The 24,132-nt window shown below is 46.3% G+C and overlaps 1 protein-coding gene across 4 annotated transcripts in view; it reads left to right on the top strand.

Moving 5' to 3' along the window:
* The first annotated feature begins 1,616 nt into the window (after positions 1 to 1,616).
* RAB11FIP1 (RAB11 family interacting protein 1) overlaps positions 1,617 to 24,132 on the top strand; it is a 43,138-nt gene continuing 20,622 nt past the window's right edge. For 2 of the 4 annotated variants that reach the window (XR_004441667.1, XR_004441668.1), the window contains exon 1: positions 1,619 to 2,068. Coding sequence is in view for 2 of the 4 variants with exons in the window: in XM_033230950.1 (XP_033086841.1) it covers positions 1,698 to 2,068 (371 nt within the window). In the remaining 2 variants the exon portion in view is untranslated. Of the gene's footprint in view, positions 2,069 to 24,132 lie in introns of all 4 variants that reach the window. The other 2 variants (XM_033230950.1, XM_033230959.1) reach the window with 2 other exon arrangements.

The following is a 24,132-nucleotide window of genomic DNA, read 5'->3' as shown; positions in this document are numbered from 1 at the left end:
GCCTGGAGGTAAAAAGTGTCTGGGCTACGGGTTTGTTTGTTCGGGAGATAGAGGAGAATGGGGTAGAGTAGGGCCAAAATGGAATGCCTTGAAATCTCTGTTCAGTCCGAAGATAATGTGGTTGCTGGTGAGGCAGCCAGCAGGTTAGTGAAGCAATGTGCAGTGTGGACCAGAGGGAGGAGAGCCTGGAGATTGGAGGGACATGAGTAGCCATCCACGACTGGGTTTCTGTGGGTCTGGAAGAATCAAGAGATGCATTGAACAGCTGATTGGGAGTCAGGACACTGGGATCCCAGACCCAGCTCTGCAGAGGGACCTTGGACATGTCACTCCTCTCTTCTGAGCCTTTCCTTAACTGTAAAACTGTAAAACCTTCCAAGTGAGCTTTCCAATCTGATGACTCAGTTGAACAGTTGAGCCTTTGAACTAGGACCTGGGAAACGAAGGGAAGCAGCCAATCTATTAGGCATTTGGAACAAGAAAAGGACTGCCTGGGAGCCCAGGGATAGAGGCAGGGAGAGACTAAAGAGGGCCTGGCAAGGGAGAAATGGGGAACTGCGGGCTAGGGGCCTGTCACTGTCCCGATGTTCGATTTGGCAATCCCATTTTCAGTTCCTCCTTTCTTCCCTTTTTCTAATTCAGCCTCGCCTTATCTGGTGAGGGGAGGGCAAAATAGGACACCCTCACATTGAACTCATGCCCCCCAGGATACTTTCACCTTTTCCGGCCCTCACAAGGTCCTCACCTTCCTCTGCAGCTGCCTTCCTCCAGAGCAAGGCTTTCCAGCGGGAGAAGTAGAAAGTATAGTGAATTGGGTGGGCATCTTCCTTAGCACCCTCATAGTTACCAACTTCATTTTCTTGAGACAGGGTCTTGCTCTGTTGCCTAGGCTGGGAGTGCAGTGGCACAATCTCGGCTCACTGCACCTGGACCTCCTGGGCTCCAGAGATCCTCCAGACTCAGCCTCTCAAGTAGCTGAGACCACAGGCGCTTGTCACCACTCCCATCTAATTATTTTTAATTTTTTTTGTAGAGACGGGGATCTGGCAATGTTGTCCAGGCTGGTCTCGAACTCCTGGGCTCAGGAGAGCCTCCCGTCTCAGCCTCTCAACGTGCTGGTCATGGTTATTTACTGACAACTCACCATGAGCCAGGCACTGGGCCAAGAACTGTAATGCATTATTATTATTTTTTACAGCAATCCTAGGAGGTGCCTGACAGGTGAAGAAATTGAGACTTGACGTTAGGTAACCCGCGCAAGGCCACGACTGGCGATGTGACCCAGGAAATGAGGTCTGACTTCCAAGTCAGTGCTTCGGCCAGCTCCTTCCCGCCGTGCGACCTTTGGCAGCTGGCGACCCCATCCGTCACCTACCACATCTCAGATCGGATTCTCGATGCACCCGCCCCTGCCCACGTGATTCCCCCGCCTGCCTGGCCGCGCCAGCCCAGTCTGCAGCGCCCGGCTGCCCCGAGCTGCCAGCTCTGCTGAGGCCAGCGGGGCGGGGCGCGGCGCGGCGCGGCGCGGCGCAGCAGGTGGAGCAGGCGGCCCGGACAGGGGCGTGGCCTTGGCCGTGAGGGGCGTGGTCTGGCGGAGGTGTGGCCGGAAGCCTTAAAGTGGCCTGGTTGCCGGGGCGGGCCGTAGAGGCCGCCAGTCGCGGCGATCTTCTCCTCGCGTTTGGGTCATTATCGTCACCATGTCCCTAATGGCCTCGGCGGGCCGGGGCCTGGGGGCCGTGTGGTCCCCAACCCACGTGCAGGTGACGGTGCTGCAGGCGCGGGGCCTGCGGGCCAAGGGCCCCGGAGGCACGAGCGACGCGTACGCGGTGATCCAGGTGGGCAAGGAGAAGTACGCCACCTCGGTGTCGGAGCGCAGCCTGGGCGCGCCTGTGTGGCGCGAGGAGGCCACCTTCGAGCTGCCGCCGCTGCTGTCCTCCGGGCCCGCGGCCGCCGCCACCTTGCAGCTCACCGTGCTGCACCGCGCGCTACTCGGCCTCGACAAGTTCCTGGGCCGCGCCGAGGTGGACCTGCGGCATCTGCACCGCGATCAGGGCCGCAAGAAGACGCAGTGAGTACGGGCGGGGAGGGGAGGGCCCTGCCTGGGGGCGCGGACCCCTCTGGCAGGGAGGTCTGGGCGCTGGACCCTTCGAGAGTAAGCCGGGCAGCAGCAGGAAAGGCCTTTCGGGACTGAGCCCTCGGCTAGTGCTGGTGTTCTCACCTGGCTTCCCCTTCTGCGGCTGTCCCGCCCAGCTCTCCCAGCTTTGGGGTTTTTTGGAAGAAGGGGCCGTATCTGGGGCGCTTTTTTTTTTTTTAACAGAGTCTCTGTCGCCCGGGTTGGAGTGCAAATGGCAATGGCACGATCTCGGCTCACTGCAACCTTCGCCTCGCAGGTTCACGTGATTCTCCTGCCTCAGCCTCCCGAGTAGCTGGGATTACAGGCGCGCACCACCACGCCCGGAATTTTTTTTTTTTTTTTTTTTTTTTGAGGCACAGTCTTACTGTGTCGCCAGGCTGGAGTGTAGTGGCACGATCTCGGCTCACTGCAACCTCCGCCTCCCGGGTTCAAGCGACTCTCCTGCCTCAGCCTCCCGAGTAGCTGGGACTAGAGGCGTGCGCCACCATGCCCGGCTACTTTTTATATTTTTAGTAGAGACGGGGTTTCACCGTGTTGGCCAGGCTGGTCTCGAACTTCTGACTTCACGTAATCCGCCCACCTCGACCTCCCAAAGTGTTGGGATTACAGACGTGAGCCATCGCGCCCGGCCTGGGGCGCTTTTGAATCTGCAGGACGCCCCTCCGCGTCTGGCACACAGTAAGCGCTAAGTGAATTTGAGATGAATTCCAACTAAACATGGGCAGGTGCCTTCTTACTAGGGTTGTAGTCCGTGTCTGATACTCGTCTTCGCTTGGGTGGAAGGCCTCCTGGGTATTTCACTGAATGGAAGAACACTTCGAGCCCAGAATGACTGGGCCAGGGCTCAGGGCAGATGAACCGGAGGCAGGAAACCAGCCGACACCCCTGCCCTAAAGGCTAACCCCGGGGGCAACGCCTTTACAATGCAGGGCGGGTGGAGGTTGGGGGAGGGGAATGGCGTATGCGGGCTGTCACCTGACTGTTAACCCCTTCTACCTCCTACTTGCCTAGGGGGTTGGTGAAGAGAATTTGCCCCTCCAGAAAGAATGTTACAACAGTGTGGTGTGTGCCCTGGGCCCCACATTAGTAAATATTTCCCCGGGTTGGAGGGAGCCCGGATGGGCCCTTGGCCGAGCAGAACTGGTCATTGTTTCTTTTTGGAGTTGGTAGAGTTCTTCTCTCTGGTCCTAATCCTGGTAGCTTCCAAAGATTGTGTCAGGGTATTTCACTTCCGCAGTAAAAACGGGGCAAAAACCATTCACTCCATGATATTACCGAATTACTTGTTCCCTTTCACAGGTGTTCGGAAAGGGCAGTACTTCACCCAAAGGAACGTTTGATTATGTTCATCTAGTATACCAAAGCTAGCCTCGATTAGCTTAGCTGGTTACTTTGTTAGATCTTAAATATGCAGGCCAGTCAGCACCAAAAGCCTACAGTTTAGGAAGCACACTGATTCGCTTTGTGTGTTTTAGATATACATAGCCTTTTAACTTTTCCTTGTGAGGGAGACAGGAAAAGCCAGAGGGTTTGTCCTCGGAGGCTCCCTTTACTGTGGGGTGGGTTCTATTTCAGCATGTAGGCTTGCAAATGGAATATCTGATGATGCACTTACCTGGCCAAAGATGAACAGGCATTTCTGAACTCAAATCAGGTAAAACTAGCCTTGACGTGAGGATGGATGTGGGGTATCTCACAGCATCAATTTACAAGCCATAGGTGAGCAGTGTTTTTGCTAAGGAGAGGCCGCAGCAATGCTGATCTTCCCTCTGATTAAATGACACTGGGTGCGGTGGGTCAGCTTCCCTTCCAGCTTCAGACGGGTGCTGTTGGCCATCCATTGTCTTGCGCCATCCCAACAAGTGTGTATTCACTTCCTTCTCTGCCACCTGTTTCTTATGTGGACATTTTATCCCCTTGAGAGGTAGATCACATCTCCCTGCCAGAGATGGAGATTCCAGAGTCCTGGGTCCAGTGCCCACAGCAGCCCTGACTCATTGTTGGGCTTCTCTGTCCCTAAACAGCCAAGTTTCCCTATTTATAAATAAAGCATGTTGCCAGACTTAATTGATGTTTGTAAGATGTTTCTGGGTTCCTGGATTAATGGGGCCAGTGTATTCAAGAAGTGATTGAAAAGGTTCTGTAACTGCTTTGTGAAAGATTGAAACCTCCTTGAGCTCTTTTTTCAGGAAGAGTTCAGTCTCTGCATCTTCATTTTTCTCATTTTATCCAGTGTAACCCTAAACCTACACGATAATTCCTGTCTATTATATGAATCAATTACCACCTAGTCACAGTATTGACTTCCAGGAAAATGGTGCTTAATTGATTTTTTTTTTCTTTCTTAAAATAACTTCAAAGGAAGGCTTCTTTGCATCTCTATGGGTAGATTAAATTGCAAGCTTTTCACTTTCCATCTACAACTTTCTGGGACTTTCCAAGGTGCCAAGGGTGCTGTCTGATGCCCTGGTGCCCAAGATAGCTGAGATTTAAAGAATAAGATATGCATTGAAAGGTGGAATTTTTTTTTTTTTTTTTTTTTTTTTGAGACAGAATCTCGCTCTTTCCCCCAGGCTGGAGTGCAGTGGCGCGATCTCGGCTCACTGCAAACTCTGCCTTCCGGGTTCTGCGATTCTCCTGCCTCAGCCTCCCGAGTAGCTGGAATTTCAGGCTCCTGCCACCACATCTGGCTAATTTTTGTATTTTTAGTAGAGATGGGGTTTCACCATGTTGGTCAGGCTGGTCTTGAACTCCTGACCTCAGGTGATCCACCTGCTTTGGCCTCCCAAAGTGCTGGATTACAGGCGTGAGCCACCGTGCCCGGTGAAAGGTGGAATTTTAACAGAAGGAAATGAGGAAATGAGTTGTGCTAGAAAAGTCATTTGAACTGGTTATTAATGGTTTGACTCCATTTCAGACATTAAAAACAAGAAACAAAAGCTAAATCTTGGTCTCTGTGTGTGTGTGTGTGTGTGTGTGTGTGTGTGTGTGTGTCTGTCTGTCTTTGTCTTAATCTCTAGCAAAGAAGAATTGCTGCAACAGAATATGACTTTTATCTTGGGTCCAGAAGCTGAAACTCAAGGAGTTAAAAGCTAACTGTGCAAATATTTCCATTTGTTTTATTGATAAGACCCCAGTGTCATTTATTTAGAGTCAAGATGTGATGACATACACTTTTAAAACACCAGAGGCTAACATATAAATAGGATACATCTAATAGGGAAGAATGTGTGGCCCATTAGGAAAAATTGAAATGAATTGACTTTGCACTTACACATCTGCTAAGGACCTGGGGTCTCAGTGGGTCTCAGAAACTGGGAATCGGTCAAGTACTGTGACTGCAAAACAGACATGAATCGAAGAGGTAGAATCGGGTGACCAATATGAGGGATTCTCTGCTCAACTCTCTAGTCTCATGTAGTTTGGGATCCTAGACTGATAGAAACCTTTTTAGGAGGCTAGACGTGGTGGTTCCTACCTGTAGTCCTAGCACTTTGGGAGGCCGAGGCAGGAGGATCACTTGAGCTCAGGAGTTCAAGACCAGCCTGGGTAACTTGAGACCCAAACTCTACCAAAAAAAAAAAAAAAATAGCCAGGCATGTTGGCAGGCATCTTTAGTCCCAGCTATTCCGGAGGCTGAGGTGAGAAGATCATTTGAGCTCAAGACTTAAAGGTTAGGGTGAACTGTGATCAGGCCCCTGCACTCCAGCCTGGGCAACAGAGTGAGAGCCTGTCTCAAAGAAAAAAAAAAATATGCTGGGCGTAGTGGCTCACGCGTGTAATCTCAGCACTTTAGGAGGCCAAGGCGGGTGGATCACCTGAGGTTAGGAGTTTGAGACCAGTCTGGCCAACATGGTGAAACCCTGTCTCTATTAAAAACACAAAAAATTAGCTGGACATGGTGGTGGGTGCCTGGGTGCCTGTAATCCCAGCTACTCGGGAGGCTGAGGCAGGAGAAATGCTTGAACCCAGGAGGTGGAGGTTGCAGTGAGCTGAGATCGCATCACTCTGCACTCCAGCCTGGGCAACAAGAACAAAACTCCCTCTCAAAAAAAAAAGAAATATATATATATGTGTGTGTGTGTGTGTGTATGTGTATGTGTGTATATATGTATTTATGTATATATAAATCAAAATGAAAAACCTTTTTAGGATACTAAGAGCAAGAAAATTTAGGGAAATAATTTCTTAAGTATAGATTAGGCAAATATTTATGCAGCCTGGTGACTAGAAGGCCGTTGTGTAACTAAGCACCATGAAACTTAATATTGCGATAGTCCTCCCCACATGAAGAGAGAGCATGAGTGATGAAGGGCCATGTTCTTATACCTATTAAAACTCAAGAGAGAATTTGGTTGCATATGAAAGGATGTAGATATTATAAAGGGTTAGATACTTGGAAGAACTGCAAGTTTAATAAGATGATGAAATAAGTTGCCAACAGAAATGTGGGTTATTAAAAAAAAAAAGCAAGGGCTAGATAGTTGTTTTTCTGGGAGAGTTGGATGCAGAAAAATGACATAGATGACCATAGAGGTCCATAATTCACAAATTATAAGCAATGGGTGTTTGTTTTTATACCTTTAGGTTTCCTAAGAACATTTAGGTTTTGCTTAATAGGTTGGAAAATTCGAGTAATGTTATTACTGATTAAATTTTTCTTTTCTTGGAATTTCCCTTAAAGATAATATTGAGCCTTACTGGAAACCTCCCCAGGTCTTATGAAGCCACAGTCCCCTCCCACTCTAGTGTAGGAAACTGAGATAGCTCAGTGCTCAAGCCTGAATTCTCTGTAGGTTCTAGAATAAATAACCCTAAACTGCTTATAACAAAGGAATCAAATGACTAAAAAGGATGAGAGTCCCTCAGAGCTGTTTTGGTGACATGGAAGATATTCCCTCATGGTTTTTTTTTTGATGGTATTGTTTATGATTTCATTTGTAACACATTCAGTTAGTATGGAGAAAGTTCTACCTGCTTTTTTTCCATCTTCTTGTTTCTAAAGTTCTTTTTTTTTTTTGGAGACAGGGTCTCACTCTTTCCCAGGATGGAGTGCAGTAACATAATCATAGCTCACTGCAGCCTCGACCTCCTGAGTTCAAGCAATCCTCCCCCCTCAGCTTCCCGAGTAACTGGGACTACAGGGGTGTGCCACCACACCGAGCTACTTTATTTTTTGTTTTTGTTTTTGTAGAGATGGAATCTCACTATGTTACAGGCTGTGCTTAAACTCCTGGGCTCAAGCAATCCTCCTGCTATAGCCTCTTGAAGTGCTGGGATTACAGGTGTGCGCCACCGTGGGCAGCCTCATCCATTCTTGTAGTCAGTATTTTTTATTGCCTACTAAGTGCCAGGTGCTGGATATACAGTGTAAACAATGGTGAAGAAAACAGGGATGATCCCTGCTTTCAGGAAGCCCAGAGCCTTGTGGGGGAGTAGGCATTAAACAAATAGACATGTAATCCCAGCACTTTGGGAGGCTGAGGCAGATGGATCACGTAAGGTCAAGAGTTCGAGACCAGCCTGGCCAACGTGGTGAAATCTTGTCTCTCCTAAAAATACAAAAATTAGCCAGGTGTGGTGGTACGCGCCTGTAATCTTGCCTACTTGGGAGGCTGAGCCAGGATAATCACTTGAACCTGGGAGGCAGAGGTTGCAGCGAGTCGAGATTGCTCCACTGTACTCTAGCCTGGGTGATAGAGTGAGACTCTGTCTCAAAAAACAAAAACAAAAAAACAAATGAACTCACAAATAAATAATCATATATTGTGGTAAGTACTGTGGAGAAAGAGGACAGGATATTATAGAAGAAAAGGGCAGGAAGGACATGATTTAAAGAAGGAGATTGCAGATAGCCTCTCTGAGGCAGAGAGCTGAAGAATGAAGAGGAATTTTTCTAGTGAGGAGCGGAGGAAGGGGGCCTGGTGGAGGAGTAGCAGCCTGGGCAAAGGCCCTGAGGCAGGAATACCTGGGAAGTGGGGGAGTGCTTGTGTAAGATGAGGCTGAAGAGGAAGGCGGGGCTTTGCTTAGGAGGAATGGGAAGCCACTGACTGCTAAAATTAAGAGCAGTGGGGGCCAGGCACGGTGGCTCACACCTGTAATCCCAGCCCTTTGGGAGGCCAAGGTGGGTGGATCACTTGAGGTCAGGAGTTTGAGACCAGCCTGGCCCAACATGGGCTCTACTAAAGATACAAAAATTAGCCGGCCGTGGTGGCAGGCACCTGTAATCCCAGCTACTCAGGAGGCTGAGGCAGGAGAATCGCTTGAACCTGGGAGGCAGAGGTTGCAGTGAGCTGAGACTGTGCCATTGCACTCCAGCCTGGGCAACAAGAGCAAAACTCCGTCTCAAAATAAATAATGATAAATAAATAAATAAAAGTAGTGGGTTGATACGATCCAATTTATTTGTCAGAGATCACCATGGCTCTTGGGTAGAGAATGGATTTGAAGCTGGCCTAACCTAGATTGGACAGACAAAACGGGAAGCTGTTGCAGTAATCTAGATGGTGGACGGTGGTGGCTTGGACTAGAATGATGTCTAAGCCACCTGTGGAGGTGGACAGAGGTGGGTGGATTTCAGAAATATCTTAGAGGTTCAACTGACCTGACATGTGATGGATTGGATATGGTAGGGCGGGAGGGAAAGGAAGTAATAAGAATGAACACATAAAATCAGGAGAGCTTGGTGTTGAAAGTGAACCAGGAAGTGGCAGCTGCTTTCTTTCCCTTACAGTCACTGTGATACCAGGGTGAGGTCACCATTACAAAGACAGCTTTGGGCTGTGACACCTGGCTGTGAGTGGAGATTTCTGTTGGAGTGAATTACTAGGAAATGCCATTGAAACCAGGGCGTGTATGTATGTGTCTGCAAGTGTTTACCCACTCAATACCGCCAAGTCTTTGTCTTGTAACAGCAAAGCTGCTATGATCTCATTGATGTGCTCTCACACAGCGGATGAAGTCACTGCTTTAAGGGATATAGGACTAAGAAAAGGAGAACATAATAATATATAACATTAGTAAAGTTAGACCCATAAATGAAAAAAAAATTCTCAAGTAAGTGAACCAGTTAAATGTTTTTTGCATTACAAACTGTAAGCATAGAAAAGAGTCTTATGCCTTTTTCATTTTACTTAAACTGCCTTTGGTTACGAAGACTTCTATTGTATTTCTGTAACTCCCATCAGAGGAAGATTTTTTTTTTTTTTTTTTTTTTTTTTTTTTTTTTTTGAGACGGAGTCTCGCTCTGTCGCCCGGACTGGAATGCAGTGGCCAGATCTCAGCTCACTGCAAGCTCTGCCTCCTGGGTTTACGCCATTCTCCTGCCTCAGCCTCCCGAGTAGCTGGGACTACAGGCGCCCGCCTCGTCGCCCGGCTAGTTTTTGTATTTTTAGTAGAGACGGGGTTTCAGCGTATTAGCCAGGATGGTCTCGATCTCCTGACCTCGTGATCCGCCCGTCTCGGCCTCCCAAAGTGCTGGGATTACAGGCTTGAGCCACCGCGCCCGGCCCAGAGGAAGATTTTTATAAAGAGTATCTGATATGTCATTTTAATTGTAGTTATTAACTAAAAAATGTTATAATTACATTACAAGCAATCCACATGCTTATTAAAATGCCATCAACTCCAACATGTATTTGCTGACATTACTCTTCCTCTCCTTTAACAATAATCTTAGATATCCATTAAGATACTATGGTTTTCATAGCTATACGCCCTGGAAAATTGTGCTTCTTAACCCTATACTTTTGAAGGAGGGACAACTAGCTTTGGCTTAGCTCCAGAAGGATTAAGAAACTCTAGCCCTGAATAGAGAGAGTGATGGGAGGTCATTTTAGGCCTTCATCTCAGAGCACTTCCCTAGGTGGCCTTTGGTTCTGGGTCTGGCACAGATCTCCAGACCTAAGTGTCTCTGAATTCCAACAAAATTAACACCTAGACCCTTGTATTGGCAAAGAGAGGGGTTCTGCTCTCCATAAGGTGTCCTCGTTCAGATCTCATGCCCCAGCTGGCTCAGGAGGAGACCAAGCCTGACTTTGCCCTATTTTCCTCTGGGACAGGGACAACTTCTGTCGTGTCCTTTGCTGTGTGACCCAGCGCAGGGGCTCAATAAACGCATCTGCGAGGGAGGCAGTGGTTGTGGTTCCTGTAGGCACGGGGCAGGCAGTAGATTGCCTGGGTGAACGTGGAGACACATTTAATCTTACGTGTAGCCCGGTAGATTACAGACTGGGGATGTCCGAAGTATGAAATCAAAGCTCTGCTTCTTTCGGTTTCCCAGTTTGGGGTATGGCTTTGTGGTCAGTGCCCTTTTCTTTCTTTCTTCCTTTTTTTTTTTTTAAGGCGGAATTTTGTTCTTGTTGTCCAGGCTGGAGGGCAATGCAGCAGTCGGCTCACTGCAACCTCCACCTGCCAGGTTCAAGCAATGATTCTCCTCCCTCAGCCTCCTGAGTACCCTTTTCTTCTTGAAGAAGCAGGTTACCTTCTGTGGCTTGCTGGCTAATGATGCCTGGGGCAAAGGAGGCAGTTTTCACCACTAATGAGACAGAAATTCCTCTCCTGCAGGGAGACGCCTGTTGATAATCTGTTAGAGGAAAATCACGGGCTTTAGTCTCCAGGGTGTTCCTGGGGGACACATTTAGGAATGTGCCTGTAGAGAGAAAAAAGGCAATGGTAATTAAGTATCTTTTCCTGAATACTGGCCTTTGAATGAAGTAGAGGGAAGGTATTTATAAGAAATCCCTAAAAAATATTTCTAGAGGTGTGACTGCCACACACCCTTCACTTTTTAAAAAGGACATGGCTAGGCTCTAGGTAAAACAACTAAGCCTCTAGAAAGCCTGGTCTAAAGAGGCCTCTGGTTATTATAAAAGAATAGGCATCCTGTGTGAAATACAGTAGCAGCTGTCTGGGGCCCCAGATGTTTCTTCAATCTGCCCCTTTCCATGCAGAGACCTGTGACATGTGGTTCACCAAAATAGAACTTTACATTTTTACTAATCATTTGTTATTAAAACAGGATTTAGAAATGCTTTTGGTGAGGCCAGGTGCGGTGGCTCACACCTGTAATCCCAGCACTTTGGGAGGCCAAGGTGGGTGGATCACTTGAGGTCAGGAGTTCGAGACCAGCCTGGCCAACATGGTGAAACCTTGTTTCTACTGAAAATACAAAAATTAGCCAGGTATAGTGGCAGGCACCTGTTATCCCAGCTACTCAGGAGGCTGAGGCAGGAGAATCACTTGAACCCGGGAGGCGGAGCTTGCAGTGAGCCGAGATGGCGCCACTGCACTCCAGCCTGGGTGACAGAGTGAGACTCTGTCTCAAAGAAAGAAAGAAAAAAAAAAAGATGCTTTTTGTGTAATTATTTTCCCTTCATTTGGACTTACTTTGCTTATGGAATAAATCACAGATACTCTGTTCCTTGCCAGGAACTCTCATAGAAGTGTGGGAGTTTATGTGGTGAGGAAGGGCTGAGTGTTCCCTGATGTCAGTCATGCTGAAGTTTGTTTTCTTTTATCCTGGTTAAGAGATGGTGAACCAAACTATTGCATTTTGTTTTTCCATTCTTAAAATCTCTGTGTGTGAGGACGCCATGGTTGCAACAAGACAGTATTCTTTGACAGAACAAATAAATGCATCAGCGGCAGTTACATTTGACCAAGAGGTGAGATACTGGATTTGATGGTAGAATATTAATGTGTGTGGCTTTTTGAGATAGGATTGAGCTTTGAAAAAGAATTGGTAAGTCATGATGGTGAGTGTGGTAGACTTAAATGTTTAAAAATGAGTTAATTTTTCTAATTCTTAAGAGAATTGCTAAAATAAAGATGCTTGGTATTTCCTTTAGTTTTCACCTACAAGAAATTTAGTATTGCTTTCCACTTAGAAAACCTATCTTGATTCACAGACTTAATGATGCCATCTTGGCCTATTTCTGAGAGTTCGAGCCCTCTGTTTCTTGTCTCTCTCTTTTCTGTGTAGAAACCCTGAAGGGGTACATGAGGATCATGACATCTCTCAATAAGTTACAGAAAGTATACACTGAGGGGCTGGGTGCAGTGGTGGCTCATTCCTGGAATCCCAGTACTTTGGGAGGCTGAGGTGGGAGAATCACTTGAATCCAGGAGTTTAAAACCAGCTTAAGCAACATGATGACACCCTGTCTCTGCAAAAAAATAAAACATTAGCAGGGTATGATGGCGCACGCCTGTAATCCTAGCTACTCGGTAGGCTGAGGTGGGAGGATTGCTTGACCCTGGGAGGTTGAGGCTGCAGTGAGCCGTGATGGCATCACTGCAGTCCAGCTTGGGCGACAGAGCCCATCTGAAAAAAAATAAAAACAAACACTTCTTCTTTTTTTTTTTTTTTTTGAGACGGAGTCTCGCTCTGTAGCCCGGGCTGGAGTGCAGTGGCCAGATCTCAGCTCACTACAAGCTCCGCCTCCCGGGTTCACGCCATTCTCCTCCCTCAGCCTCCCCAGTAGCTGGGACTACAGGCGCCCGCCACCTCGCCTGGCTAGTTTTTTGTATTTTTTAGTAGAGACGGGGTTTCACCGTGTTAGCCAGGATGGTCTCGATCTCCTGACCTCGTGATCCGCCCGCCTCGGCCTCCCAAAGTGCTGGGATTACAGGCTTGAGCCACCGCACCCGGCCTTTTTTTTTTTTTTTTTTTTAAAGAAAGTGCACACTGATCATGGTTTGTTAAAAGTTTTATATATTTTTTAAGTTTGGAAATTTAGCTAGGTGTGGTAGCTCATGCCTGCAATCCCAGCACTTTGGGAGGCCAAGCGGGGCGGATTACCTGAGGTCAGGAGTTTGAAACCAGCCTGGCCAACATGGTGAAACTCCGTCTCTACTAAAGATACAAAAATTACCCAGGTGTAGTGGTGGGTGCCTGTAATCCCAGCTACTCAGGAGGCAGGAGAATCACTTGAACCCAGGAGGCAGAGGCTGCAGTGAGCTCAGATTGCGTCACTGCACTCCAGCCTGGGTGACAGTGAGACTCCGTCTCAAAAAATAGATAAACAGATACATCATTTTGGAAATTATGTAATACAAACCAATTTTGGAAGTGAGTCATTTCTATTCCCTTCAAATGCAAATCATTGTTATTTATATTTGGTCGATAAGTTAGGGTAGTTAGTAATACAGTGTGTTGAAACTATTAAAATCCTAAGTTCCCTTTTGAGAATTATCTGAATGGGTAGATAAACTATGGCGTATACCCATTTCACAGAATATCATTTAGCCATTCAAAATTATAAGTTTGACAATTATAAGGCAGTAATGTATGATGCACTACAAAGAAAATTGCATATGTACAGCTTAAGTAGTAATTATAGCTAAGACTTATGGCCAGGTTACTGTTCTAAGCACTTTGCATACATTAAGCCATTTAATCTTCCTAACATTCTTATGAGGTGGGTGTTCCTAACCCTGTTTCAGAAGAGGAGCCTGTCCCACAAAGAGGTTAAATATCTTGCCTAAGGTTTCTCAGCTGCTAGTTGTTAAAATGTATGGGAAAAAGACTTCAAGAAGATTTATAAAAAGGCAATGTTCAGATTAGCATGGGACTGAGTTAATTTTTGCTTTTCTTTTTTTTTGAGATGGCGTTCTCACTCTGTCGTTCAGGCTGGAGTGCAGTGGCGTGATCTCGGCTCACTGCAACCTCTGCTTCCCAGGTTCAAGCAATTCTCGTGCCTCAGCCTACCAAGTAGCTGGGATTACAGGTGCGCACCACCACACCCAGCTAATTTTTGTATTTTTAGTAGAGGTGGGGTTTCAACACATTGGCCAGACTGGTCTCGAACTCCTGACCTCAAGTGATCTGCCCGCCTCGGCCTCCCAAAGTGCTGGGATTACAGGCGTGACCCTCTGTGCCTGACTGTCATTTACCAGTTCTTAGAATTCAGTTTGGTGGCTACAAACGGCCTTTCCATGCTGCTGGAGTGGCTGTTTTAGGAATTAAGGCCAAAAAAACGAGCCATGACCAATTTGCTACCCTCATGATTTACCAGTTTTTCCAAGTAGCTGACAATGGGCAGAGGGGAAGTTCTAGGGAGGCAAGCTTGGCTGATGGGTAATTCTGTGTTCAGAGTTAGGTTATGATGACTAGCTACCTTGTTCAATACCAGCACTCATTAAACTGCATAGCTTCTGGAAGGCACACAGCACAAACATTTTATAGGTCATAAACATTTCTGTTTGCTGTGCATTGCTTCTAGGTGACCAGAAGAAGAAACTGGATATTTTAGCCATGTGGAATCACTCCTTTTCAGACCCTTTTAAAAAGATGTTCTCAACTGCTAACCACATGATTTGCAGCCTGATTCTTTATTTCCTGGGGAAGACAGTTCACGAACTGCTTTTGAACTTTCTTCATCTAAGAAAGGTTAAGTGTGTCCTCTGTCCCACACTAGGTCAGGGTGGTTCTGTTCTTCCTGCTTCTTTCCTCACTTGAGGCCATCATCCCCTGTGTCATGATGCCTGGTTAACGTGGAGAAGACTCGTGCTGTAAATCAGGACTGGGATTTTGTACAGCCAAGGAAGTAGGCAGTACTCACCGAACCAGGAGTCCAAACTGGATACAGAAACAAAGATCCTTTGAAATTAACACTGACACATGTAAAGTGTGGAGGTAACCCAGAGAGCTGGTGATCCTCCTTGCCTGGCCTTTCCTGGAGACTCCTGTGTTTAATATGGGGATGCAGTATTTATTCACTCGCTGAACAGTCCGTAGATAGGTGGTTCTGATAGCCCGTTGGGGCTTAAATGACCTGAAACCTTATTTGTACGTGAGTCATTATTTGTGATGAAATTGTGTATTTTAGCAGGAGTTTTACCTCTAATTAATTTCTCTCATGCCTGAAAGTTAGAAAGTTGGAAACAGTTGCCCCAGTGTGACAAATGCTTTGTAATCTTGGGCGAGCCTGTTCCCCATCCCATTGCAGGGTAAGCTTTTTAGTCCTCTTCATTCTCTGTATTTCCAGCATCTGGCATGTAAAAACGTTGGAACTGAATCTCCGAAGGCATCATTTCTCTGCATATGTCTGCTCTCCAGAATGTTTTAAAGGGAAAAAACATGTTTGTTTCGGCTGCAGAAAGATTATTTTTGAGACATACCAGTCAGTCCTTTACCAGCGTAATCGTGAATATCTGCAGGGCTGCAAGGGAAGGCTTTTCTTTTTTTTTTTTTTTGAGACGGAGTCTTGCTCTGTCGCCCGGCCTGGAGTGCAGTGGCCGGATCTCAGCTCACGGGAAGGCTTTTCATTTCCCGATAGCAAGAGCCATGCTGCCCTGACCCTGCCACATTCCAACAGAAGGCCCCCTGGGGTCAGCTCTGGGTGTGCCTGGGAAGCCAACTCCATGTTCTGAGGCACACCGGCCCTGAGAATAGGCATGGTTGAATGGTCTTAGCTGCTCCAGAAGGACTGAAAAGCCCAAGAGATTTCACAGTATGGATGCAGGCACGGGCTCCCCAGTGGGCTACTCTGGAGGTGGGCTGGTGCCCTGCACCCCGCTCTTGTGTGTAGGCACAGGCTCGTGTTTTTTTCTGCACTGTACTTAGTTCATTCTTTTTCTGTGTTCCCTTATTTCTCTTCATAAACATCTTTTTGAAAGTATAGAAAACTTAAATGACTTTTTGGATACTTTTATCTGTGCCTTGTCTTGTGTTTGACCAAAAAAATAAAATCCCCAAAAACAAAAACCGCAGGGTAGCCTATTTGGATAATACATAGTTTTGCTTGTCTGTGGTGAGACCACCATTTGGGCGTATAAAACTGATACTAGTGGTTGTCTGTGATACGGAGACTGAGGGGCATGGGATCAGGAGGGGTGGGAAGATGGAATTTTTCATCCTATACCATTTTGTGTGATTTGAATTTTTACCCAATGCCTGTTATTACTTAAAAATATAGGTTGGGGGCCGGGCGTGGTGGGTCACGCCCGTAATCCCAGCACTTTGGGAGGCCAAGGTGGATGGATCATCTGAAGTCAGGAGTTCGAGACCAGCCTGGCCAACATGATGAAACCCTGTCTGTACTAAAAATACAAAACGTAGCCTGGTGTGGTGGCACACGGCTGTAATCCCGGCTACTCAGGAGGCTGGGGCAGGAGAATTGCTTGAATCCGGGAGGTGGAGGTTGCAGTGAGCTGAGATTGCGCCACTGCACTCCAGCCTGTGCAACAGAGTGAGACTCCATCTCAAAAAAAAAAAAAAAAAAAAAATTAAGAATATAAGCCAAGTGCAGTGGCTCACACCTATAATCCCAGCACTATGAGAGACTGAGGTGAGAGGATTCTGTGTGGCCAGGAGTTCAAGACCAGCCTGGGCAGCATAGCAAGACCCTCTCTCTAAAACAAAACAAAAGACTAGCTGGCATAGTGGTTCACACCTGTAATCCCGGCATTTTGGGAAGCTGAGGCAGGCAGATCATTTGAGGTCAGGAGTTCGAGACCAGCCTGGCCAACATGGTGAAACCCTGTCTCTACTAAAAATACAAAAATTAGCTGGGCATGATGGTACGTACCTGTCATATCAACTACTCTGGAGGCTGAGGCATGAAAATTGCTTGAACTCAGGAGGTGGAGGTTGCAGTGAGCCGAGATCATGCTACTGGACTCCAGCCTGGGCAACAGAGCAAGACTCTGTCTCAAGGACAACAACAACAACAACTGGTTGGGTGTGGTGGCACATGCTTTTAGTCCCAGCTCCTCAAGAGGCTGAGGTGGGGGGATGGCTTGAGCCTAGGACTTCAAAGCTGCTGTGAGCTATGAACGTGTGCTGTACTCCAGCCTGGAAAACAGAGCAAGACCCCGTCTCAAAAAATATATATGTGTGTGTGTATAGTTTATAGAAATTTTATGTTGGCCGGGTGCGGTGGCTCACGCCTGTATTCCCAGCACTTTGGGAGGCCAAGGTGGGTGGATCATGAGGTCAGGAGTTTGAGACCAGCCTGGCCAAGATGGTGAAACCTTGTCTCTACTAAAAATACAAAAATTAGCTGGGTGCAGTGGCGTGTGCCTGTACTCCCAGCTACTTGGGAGGCCGAGGCAAGAGAATCACTTGAACTTGGGCGACGGAGGTTGCAGTGACCTGATATTGTGCCACTGTACTCCAGCCTGAGCAATAGAGTGAGACTCTGTCTAAAAAAAAAAAAAAAAAAAAAAAGTCACTTTCTACATATCCAGATATCCTTTTAATTCTTGCAGAACTGAGTTTAATGATAAGCAATAATGATTTGCTTATTGAAGGAATATTTGATTTTTACTTTCAATAAATGGCAAGATTTTTTCAGAATATAGGCTTAAAAATAAACTTGCTACATTGGGATTATGGCTGTCTTTTTCTGCCCTTTGGACTAGGGAAATGGACCCAACCCTGATTTCTGAGATAATTCAATCTTTCAGGGCCTGCGTGAAAGATAATACAGGAACACACCCATGCCGCCATCACATGCTATGTTGCTAAGCTGGGACTTTATTATTTATGAGCGACTTCTGTGAGGTGCAGGAATTAAGTGAACTGAAAAACGCATGGGCAGTAACACTTAGAAACTGAGTTGATCTTAAATATAAAAACCCAGGGCCGGGCGTGGTGGCTCAAGCCTGTAATCCCAGCACTTTGGGAGGCTGAGATGGGCGGATCACGAGGTCAGGAGATCAAGACCATCCTGGCTAATACGGTGAAACCCCGTCTCTACTAAAAAATACAAAAAACTAGCCAGGCGAGGTGGCGGGCGCCTGTAGTCCCAGCTACTCGGGAGGCTGAGCCAGGAGAATGGCGTAAACCCGGGAGGCAGAGCTTGCAGTGAGCTGAGATCTGGCTACTGCACTCCAGCCTGGGTGACAGAGCGAAACAACATCTCAAAAAAAAAAAAAGAAAGAAAAAAAAATATATATATATATAAACCCACAGATGTGTTCTTCTGGTTTGGGATTTCTTAGGGCAAGATATTCAAGCACTGTGGCTTTCACTATCTTATCAAAGTATGCTTGTATCAAACATCCCTTGCTTAAACTGTTTTTGAATTTGAAGATAATATTGCTAGTGAAAGAAACAATTCTTGGCCAGGCACAGTGGCTCATGCCTGTAATCCCAAGACTTTGGGACTGAGGCAGGCGGATCACCTGAGGTCGGGAGTTTGAGACCAGCCTGGCCAACATAAAATTAGTTGGGCATAGTTGTGCACACCTGTAGTCCCAGCTGCTCTGCAAGCTGAAGCAGGAGAATCGCTTGAACCCAGGAGGAGGAGGAGGTTGCAGTGAGCTGAGATCACGTCACTGCACTCCAGCCTGGGCGACAGAGCGAGACTCAGTCTCTCAAAAAAAAAAAAAAAAAAAAACAGAAAAAAAAAAGAAACAATTCTTGTTTTCCTTTCCAGCTTTAATACATTGAGCACACATTTTAAAATTCTGCCTCTTTGCCTGGGCTGTTTCCCTGCTGGTCTGTGATTCAGCCTGTTTCACATCCTTCAATAGCCCAGTGGCTATGCCTGGCTACTTGATGTTTGGTTTTAGGTTTGCTTGTGAAATGAAGCAGCAAGAACAGTCGGTGACGTTTTTATTTGCACTTCCTAATGGTGTTGGAAGTTTCCAAAGCAAATCCCACTTTAGGACCCAGGGATTGGACCTGAGAATCAGGTAATAATTGGTCCCGAGGGAGGATTCTGGAATCGGTTGTAGCTTTGCTCAAAAACCATTAGGGAGTGCAAACAAAACCTCACTGATACTTTTGGAAAGGCAAGGCTGGCCCTTGGAATTGTCAAGTGGCTGTGTTACAGGAAAGGGGTCCTGATCCAGACCCCAAAAGAGGGTGTTTGGATCTCCTGTGAGAAGGAATTCAGGGCAAGTCTGCAGTGCAAAGTAAAAGCAAGCTTATTAAGAAAGTAAAGTGTTGAAGGTACAGCTACTCCATAGACAGAGTAGGACATTCCTGAAAGTAAGAGGAGAACGCATCCACTCTAGGTAGTATGCTTATTTATATACAGGATAAAAAGATCATCAAGAGACGTGCCCTACTACAAGGGTTTGTGTTAAAGGATTAATTTTCTTAATTACTATATTTTTCAAGAATCAGTATTAGTATCTTTAAAGCAAAATTAGGATTGCCTTTGTTCTCCAGATTTGGGATATTAGAACACTCCTAACTCTGGGTCTGTTTAGTAAACATTATCCATCTGTTCCCTTACCCATAAACATCTAGAGGCTAGGAATACCTAACTTTCTGGGAATGCAGCGCAGCAAGTTTCAGCCTCATTTTCCTACCCCTCACCCAAGATGGAGTTGCTCTGGTCTGAACGCCTCTGACAGCTACTTTGGAGGCCTGTCACATTTTTGCATCCCGGGGGAGGGCTAATAGAAGGGGCTATGTGGAAGAGCTGTGGAGAAACCCCTGCCTGATGCTCCTGCCTTGGGCGGGGAGGTGAAGCATGCTGCCTGCCTGCGGTTGGCGAGGTCATCGAAACCTCCTCGGTCAGTGTTCAGCAACTTCTCCTTTTCAAGGGCCTGCAACTGGTATTTACAAAAGCTAAACACCCTTCATCACCAAGGCTACCATTTACCACATGACTGTCAGAAGAGAAAAATATAAATAATCCTCTCAAAATCGAAGTGACAAATATGCAAACGATTCCAGGCCAGGCCCTGGAAAATGTATTGGACAGACACTAGGCTGGCAGGGGTGACATTGTCTATAAAGACCTTGCATCTTCCACTTGAGCCCAGGAGTTCAGGGCTGCAGTGAGCTATGATCGCACCACTGCACTCCAGCCTGGGCAACAGAGTGAGACCCTGTTGCAAAAAATAAAAAATAAAAAAAGACCTTGCATCTTGCAACACCCACCACTCCCCGCCTGCCCAGCTGTGGATTGGGGTTATAAAAACCATAAAAGATTTGTCTCCTAAAGGTCCAAAATTATAGCTCATGTAATTTTATCCTCTCTTTGCTGTATTATGTGAATTCATTTTAAGTTCTTCTTCATGACTTTGTATACTGGCCTTTAAGTAATCTTAACGATTTATGACTGATGGCAAGCTATGTTAGATTTATGACTGATGGCAAGGTATGTTAGTTTCCTTCCTTTCTTCTTTTAGCTTTGAACATTTAAATTAGAAGCTTAAATGTTTCTCAAAAAGGATTTAAATTTGAACCCTCCTTTCTCTAAGTTACAAAAGATGACCCATCCAAGATAAATTAGAGAATTTAAAGCAGGAATCTTGGTGTAGAGGAAAGAATAGGAGTTTTGGGGAAACTGATTTGGAATCCCATTTGCAACCCCATAATGGTTGCAAGACCTTGTGCCAATTTTCAGACCTCTGAGCTTCAATTTCTTCATCTACAAAATGGGTATAATATCTACTCTGTGTCGTTCTTGTGAGGCTGAAATGAGGATGTCTCTGCGTATGCAGTGTCAGGTATGCCACAGGTGCTGTTTAGGTGTTAGGTTAGGTTTCGACTTTCCCCTGCGCCTTCCCTCTAAGTGTAGAAGGAGCCATAACAGTGGGGGCAGGGATCTGCCCTGTGAGCGAGCCGCCAGCCATGGCTGAAGGTGAAAGAGGAAGTTGTGCTCATTTGGGCAAAACCATCATTTCCTTTAAGTCCACTACCCTCAGCTCTTAAATAGGTCACCGAAAAGAACATCAGAATGTGAGTTCTCAGTTTGTGAGGGTGACCTGGTAGACAGCTCGCTACAGACCAGGTATTTGGAGTTGTTTGTCCCATTGTATGGTCTTGCTACTAGTGGGCTGATATATATATATTTTAAAGAGATAGGGTCTCACTCTGTTGTGCAAGCTGGAGTGCAGTGGTGCAATCATAGCTCTTACTACAGCCTCGAACTCCTGGATTCAAGTGATCCTCCTGCCTCAACCTCCCAAGTAGCTGGGACTATTAAGTGCGCACCATTGCACTCGGCTAATTAAAAAAATATATTTTTAGCCACGTTTGGTGGCTCTTGCTTGTAATCCCAGCACTTTGGGAGGCCCAGGTGGGTGGATCACTTGAGGTCAGGAGTTTGACACCAGCCTATCTAACATGATGAAACTGTATCTCTACTAAAAATACAAAGAATAGCTGGGCATTATGGCATATGCCTGTAGTCCCAGCTACTTGAGAGGCTGAGGCAAGAGAATTGCTTGTACCCTGGAGGCAGAGGTTGCAGTGAGCTAAGATCACACCATTGCACTCCAGCCTGGGAGACACAGCAAGACTCTGTCTCAAAAAAAAAAAAATTTTTTTTTTTTTTTAAGAGAAGTGGGATCTTGCCTTGTTGCCTATACTGGTCTCAAACTCTTGGATCCAACCAATCCTCCTGTCTCAGCCTCCCAAAGCACTGAGATTACAGGTGTGAGCCACTGTACCCAACCGGGCTCACATTCCTACAGTTCACCAAAGGTAAAGGGTTCCTAAGTAGAAAATGAATGCCGTGAGATTTCCTTTTTCTGAAGCTTGTCTCTCGGTGGAGTTGGACTGGCATAATGTCATTTTTCACATCTTAAAGTAGGTTGCAAATGACCAAGTGTAATACTTGGATAGTGTTCGAAATGTTCCCTTTTCTGATTATTAAGCTAGGGAAGAAGGCTTCCTTTCCAACTTCCCATTTTTTTTTTATTGTGGTAAAATATACATAACATTAAATTTACCACTTTAACCTTTTTTTTTTTTTTTGAGACAGAGTCCTGCTGTGTCACCCAGGCTGGAGTACAGTGGTGTGATCTTGGCTCACTGCAACCTCTGCGTCCCGGGTTCAAGCAATTCTCCTACCTCAGCCTCTAGAGTAGCTGAGATTACAGGCATGTGGCACAACCCCCAGGTATTTTTTGTATTTTTAGTAGAGATGGGGTTTCACCATGTTGGTCAGGCTGGTCACAAACTCCTGACCTCAAGTCATCTGCCAGCCTTGGCCTCCCAAAGTGGGATTACGGGCGTGAGCCACTGCGCCTGGCCCCATTTTAACCATTTTTAAGTGTGCAGTTCAATGTCATTAAGAACATTCACATTGTTGTGTGACCATCACCGCCATCCATCTCCAGAACTTTTTCATTTTCCGCAACTGAAGCTCTATACCCATCAAATATTAACTCCTCATTCTGTCCTTCACCCCCTCTGGCAATCACCATTCTACTTTCTGACTCGATGAATTTGACTAACCCAGGAACCTCACATAAGCAGACTTATATAGTGTTTGTCATTTTCTAACTGACTGATTTCACTCTTTTTTTTTTTTTTTTTGAGATGGAGTCTGGCTCTGTCGCCTAGGCTGGAGTGCTGGAATGCTGGAGTGTAGTGGCATGATCTTGGCTCACTGCAATCTCTGCCTCCCAGGTTCAAGAAATTCTCCTGCTTCAGCCTCCTGCATAGCTGGGATTACAGGCGCTTGCCACCATGCCCAGCTAATTTTTGTATTTTTAGTAGAGATGGGGTTTCACCATGTTGGCCAGGCTGGTCTTGAGCTCCTGACCTCAGGTGATCTGCCTGCCTCGGCCTCCTAAAGTGCTGGTATCACAGGTGTAAGTCACCATGCCTAGCCTAATTTCACTCTTCTAAAAAATTCTTTATTTTTATTTATTGATTTTTAGAAACAGAGTCTCACTTTGTCATCCAGACTAGAGTACAGTGGTGCAATGATAGCTCACTGTAGCCATAATTCCTAGGCTTATGTTGAGTAGCTGGGAGTATAGGTGCACACCACCATGCTGGCAAATTTTTTAAAATTTTTTATAGAGATGCGGTCTTGCAATATTGCCCAGGCTGGTCTTGAACTCCTGGCCTCAAGTCATCCTCCTGCCTCAGGCTCCCAAAGCTCTGGGATTACAGGTGTGAGCCACCATGCCCAACCCCCTCCCCACCTTTTTAAAATTATTTTTTTAAATTCTGTGTTGTGTATATATATATTTTTACTCCCTCCAGGGACTATTCCTTACTACAAACTCAATTTTCTCTGAGATTTAATTATACATAATTTGCACGCCACCCTTCTTAGCTATTTGTGTATGATCTTTGCTTCTTTTTTTTCCTTTTTGAGATGGAGTCACACTCTGTTGCCCAGGCTGGAGTGCAGTGGTGCGATCTTGGCTCACTGCAACCTCCGCCTCCCAGGTTCAGGTGATTCTCATGCCTTAGCCTCCTGAGTAGCTGGGACCACAGGCGCCTGCTACCACACCCGGCTAAATTTTTATATTTTTAGTAGAGACGGGGTTTCACCCATATGGGCCAGGTTGGTCTCGAACTCCCGACCTTGTGATTCACCCGCCTCAGCCTCCCAAAGTGCTGGGATTACAGGTGTGAGCCACCGCGCCGGCCCTGATCATTGCATTTTTACTCTACTGAAGGAAAACATCAGTCATCGGAAGTGATTCCATAGAATATTTTTTTTTCTTTATTTTTAGAATGAGCTCTTTATTGAATCAGGATCTGAGGTGATTATACACTAAGCACAACACTGGATCCTATCTTTGTCTAGTGCATGTCTTCTCAAAAATAAAAGTGCAAAATAAAAAACTAAACAAAAGAAATAAAAGTGCAGGCCGGGCACGGTGGCTCATGCCTGTAATCTCAGCACTCTGGGAGACCGAGGCGGGTGGATCATGAGGTCAGGAGATCGAGACCATCCTGGCTAACATGGTGAAACCCTGTCTCTACTAAAAAAATACAAAAAAAAATCAGCCGGGCGTAGTGGCAAGCACCTGTAGTCCCAGCTACTGGGGAGACTGAGGCAGGAGAATGGCATGAACCTCGGAGGCGGAGCTTGCAGTGAGCCGAGGTCGTGCCACTGCACTCCAGCCTGGGCCACAGAGCGAGACTCTGTTTCAAAAAAAAAAAAAAGTGCAAATTCTGCTGTCAGCCAGGCGCAGTGGCTCACGCCTGTAATCCCAACATTTTGGGAGGCTGAGGCAGGCAGATCACCTGAGGTGAGGAGTTCGAGTCCAGCCTAGCTAACAAGGTGAAACCCCATCTCTTCTAAAAATACAAAAATTACCCGGACGTGGTGACGAGC

This window comes from Trachypithecus francoisi, unplaced genomic scaffold, assembly GCF_009764315.1.
Source record: "Trachypithecus francoisi isolate TF-2019V2 unplaced genomic scaffold, Tfra_2.0 Contig01440, whole genome shotgun sequence".
Lineage (NCBI taxonomy): Eukaryota > Metazoa > Chordata > Mammalia > Primates > Cercopithecidae > Trachypithecus > Trachypithecus francoisi.
This window is presented reverse-complemented; position numbering and strand designations above follow the sequence as displayed.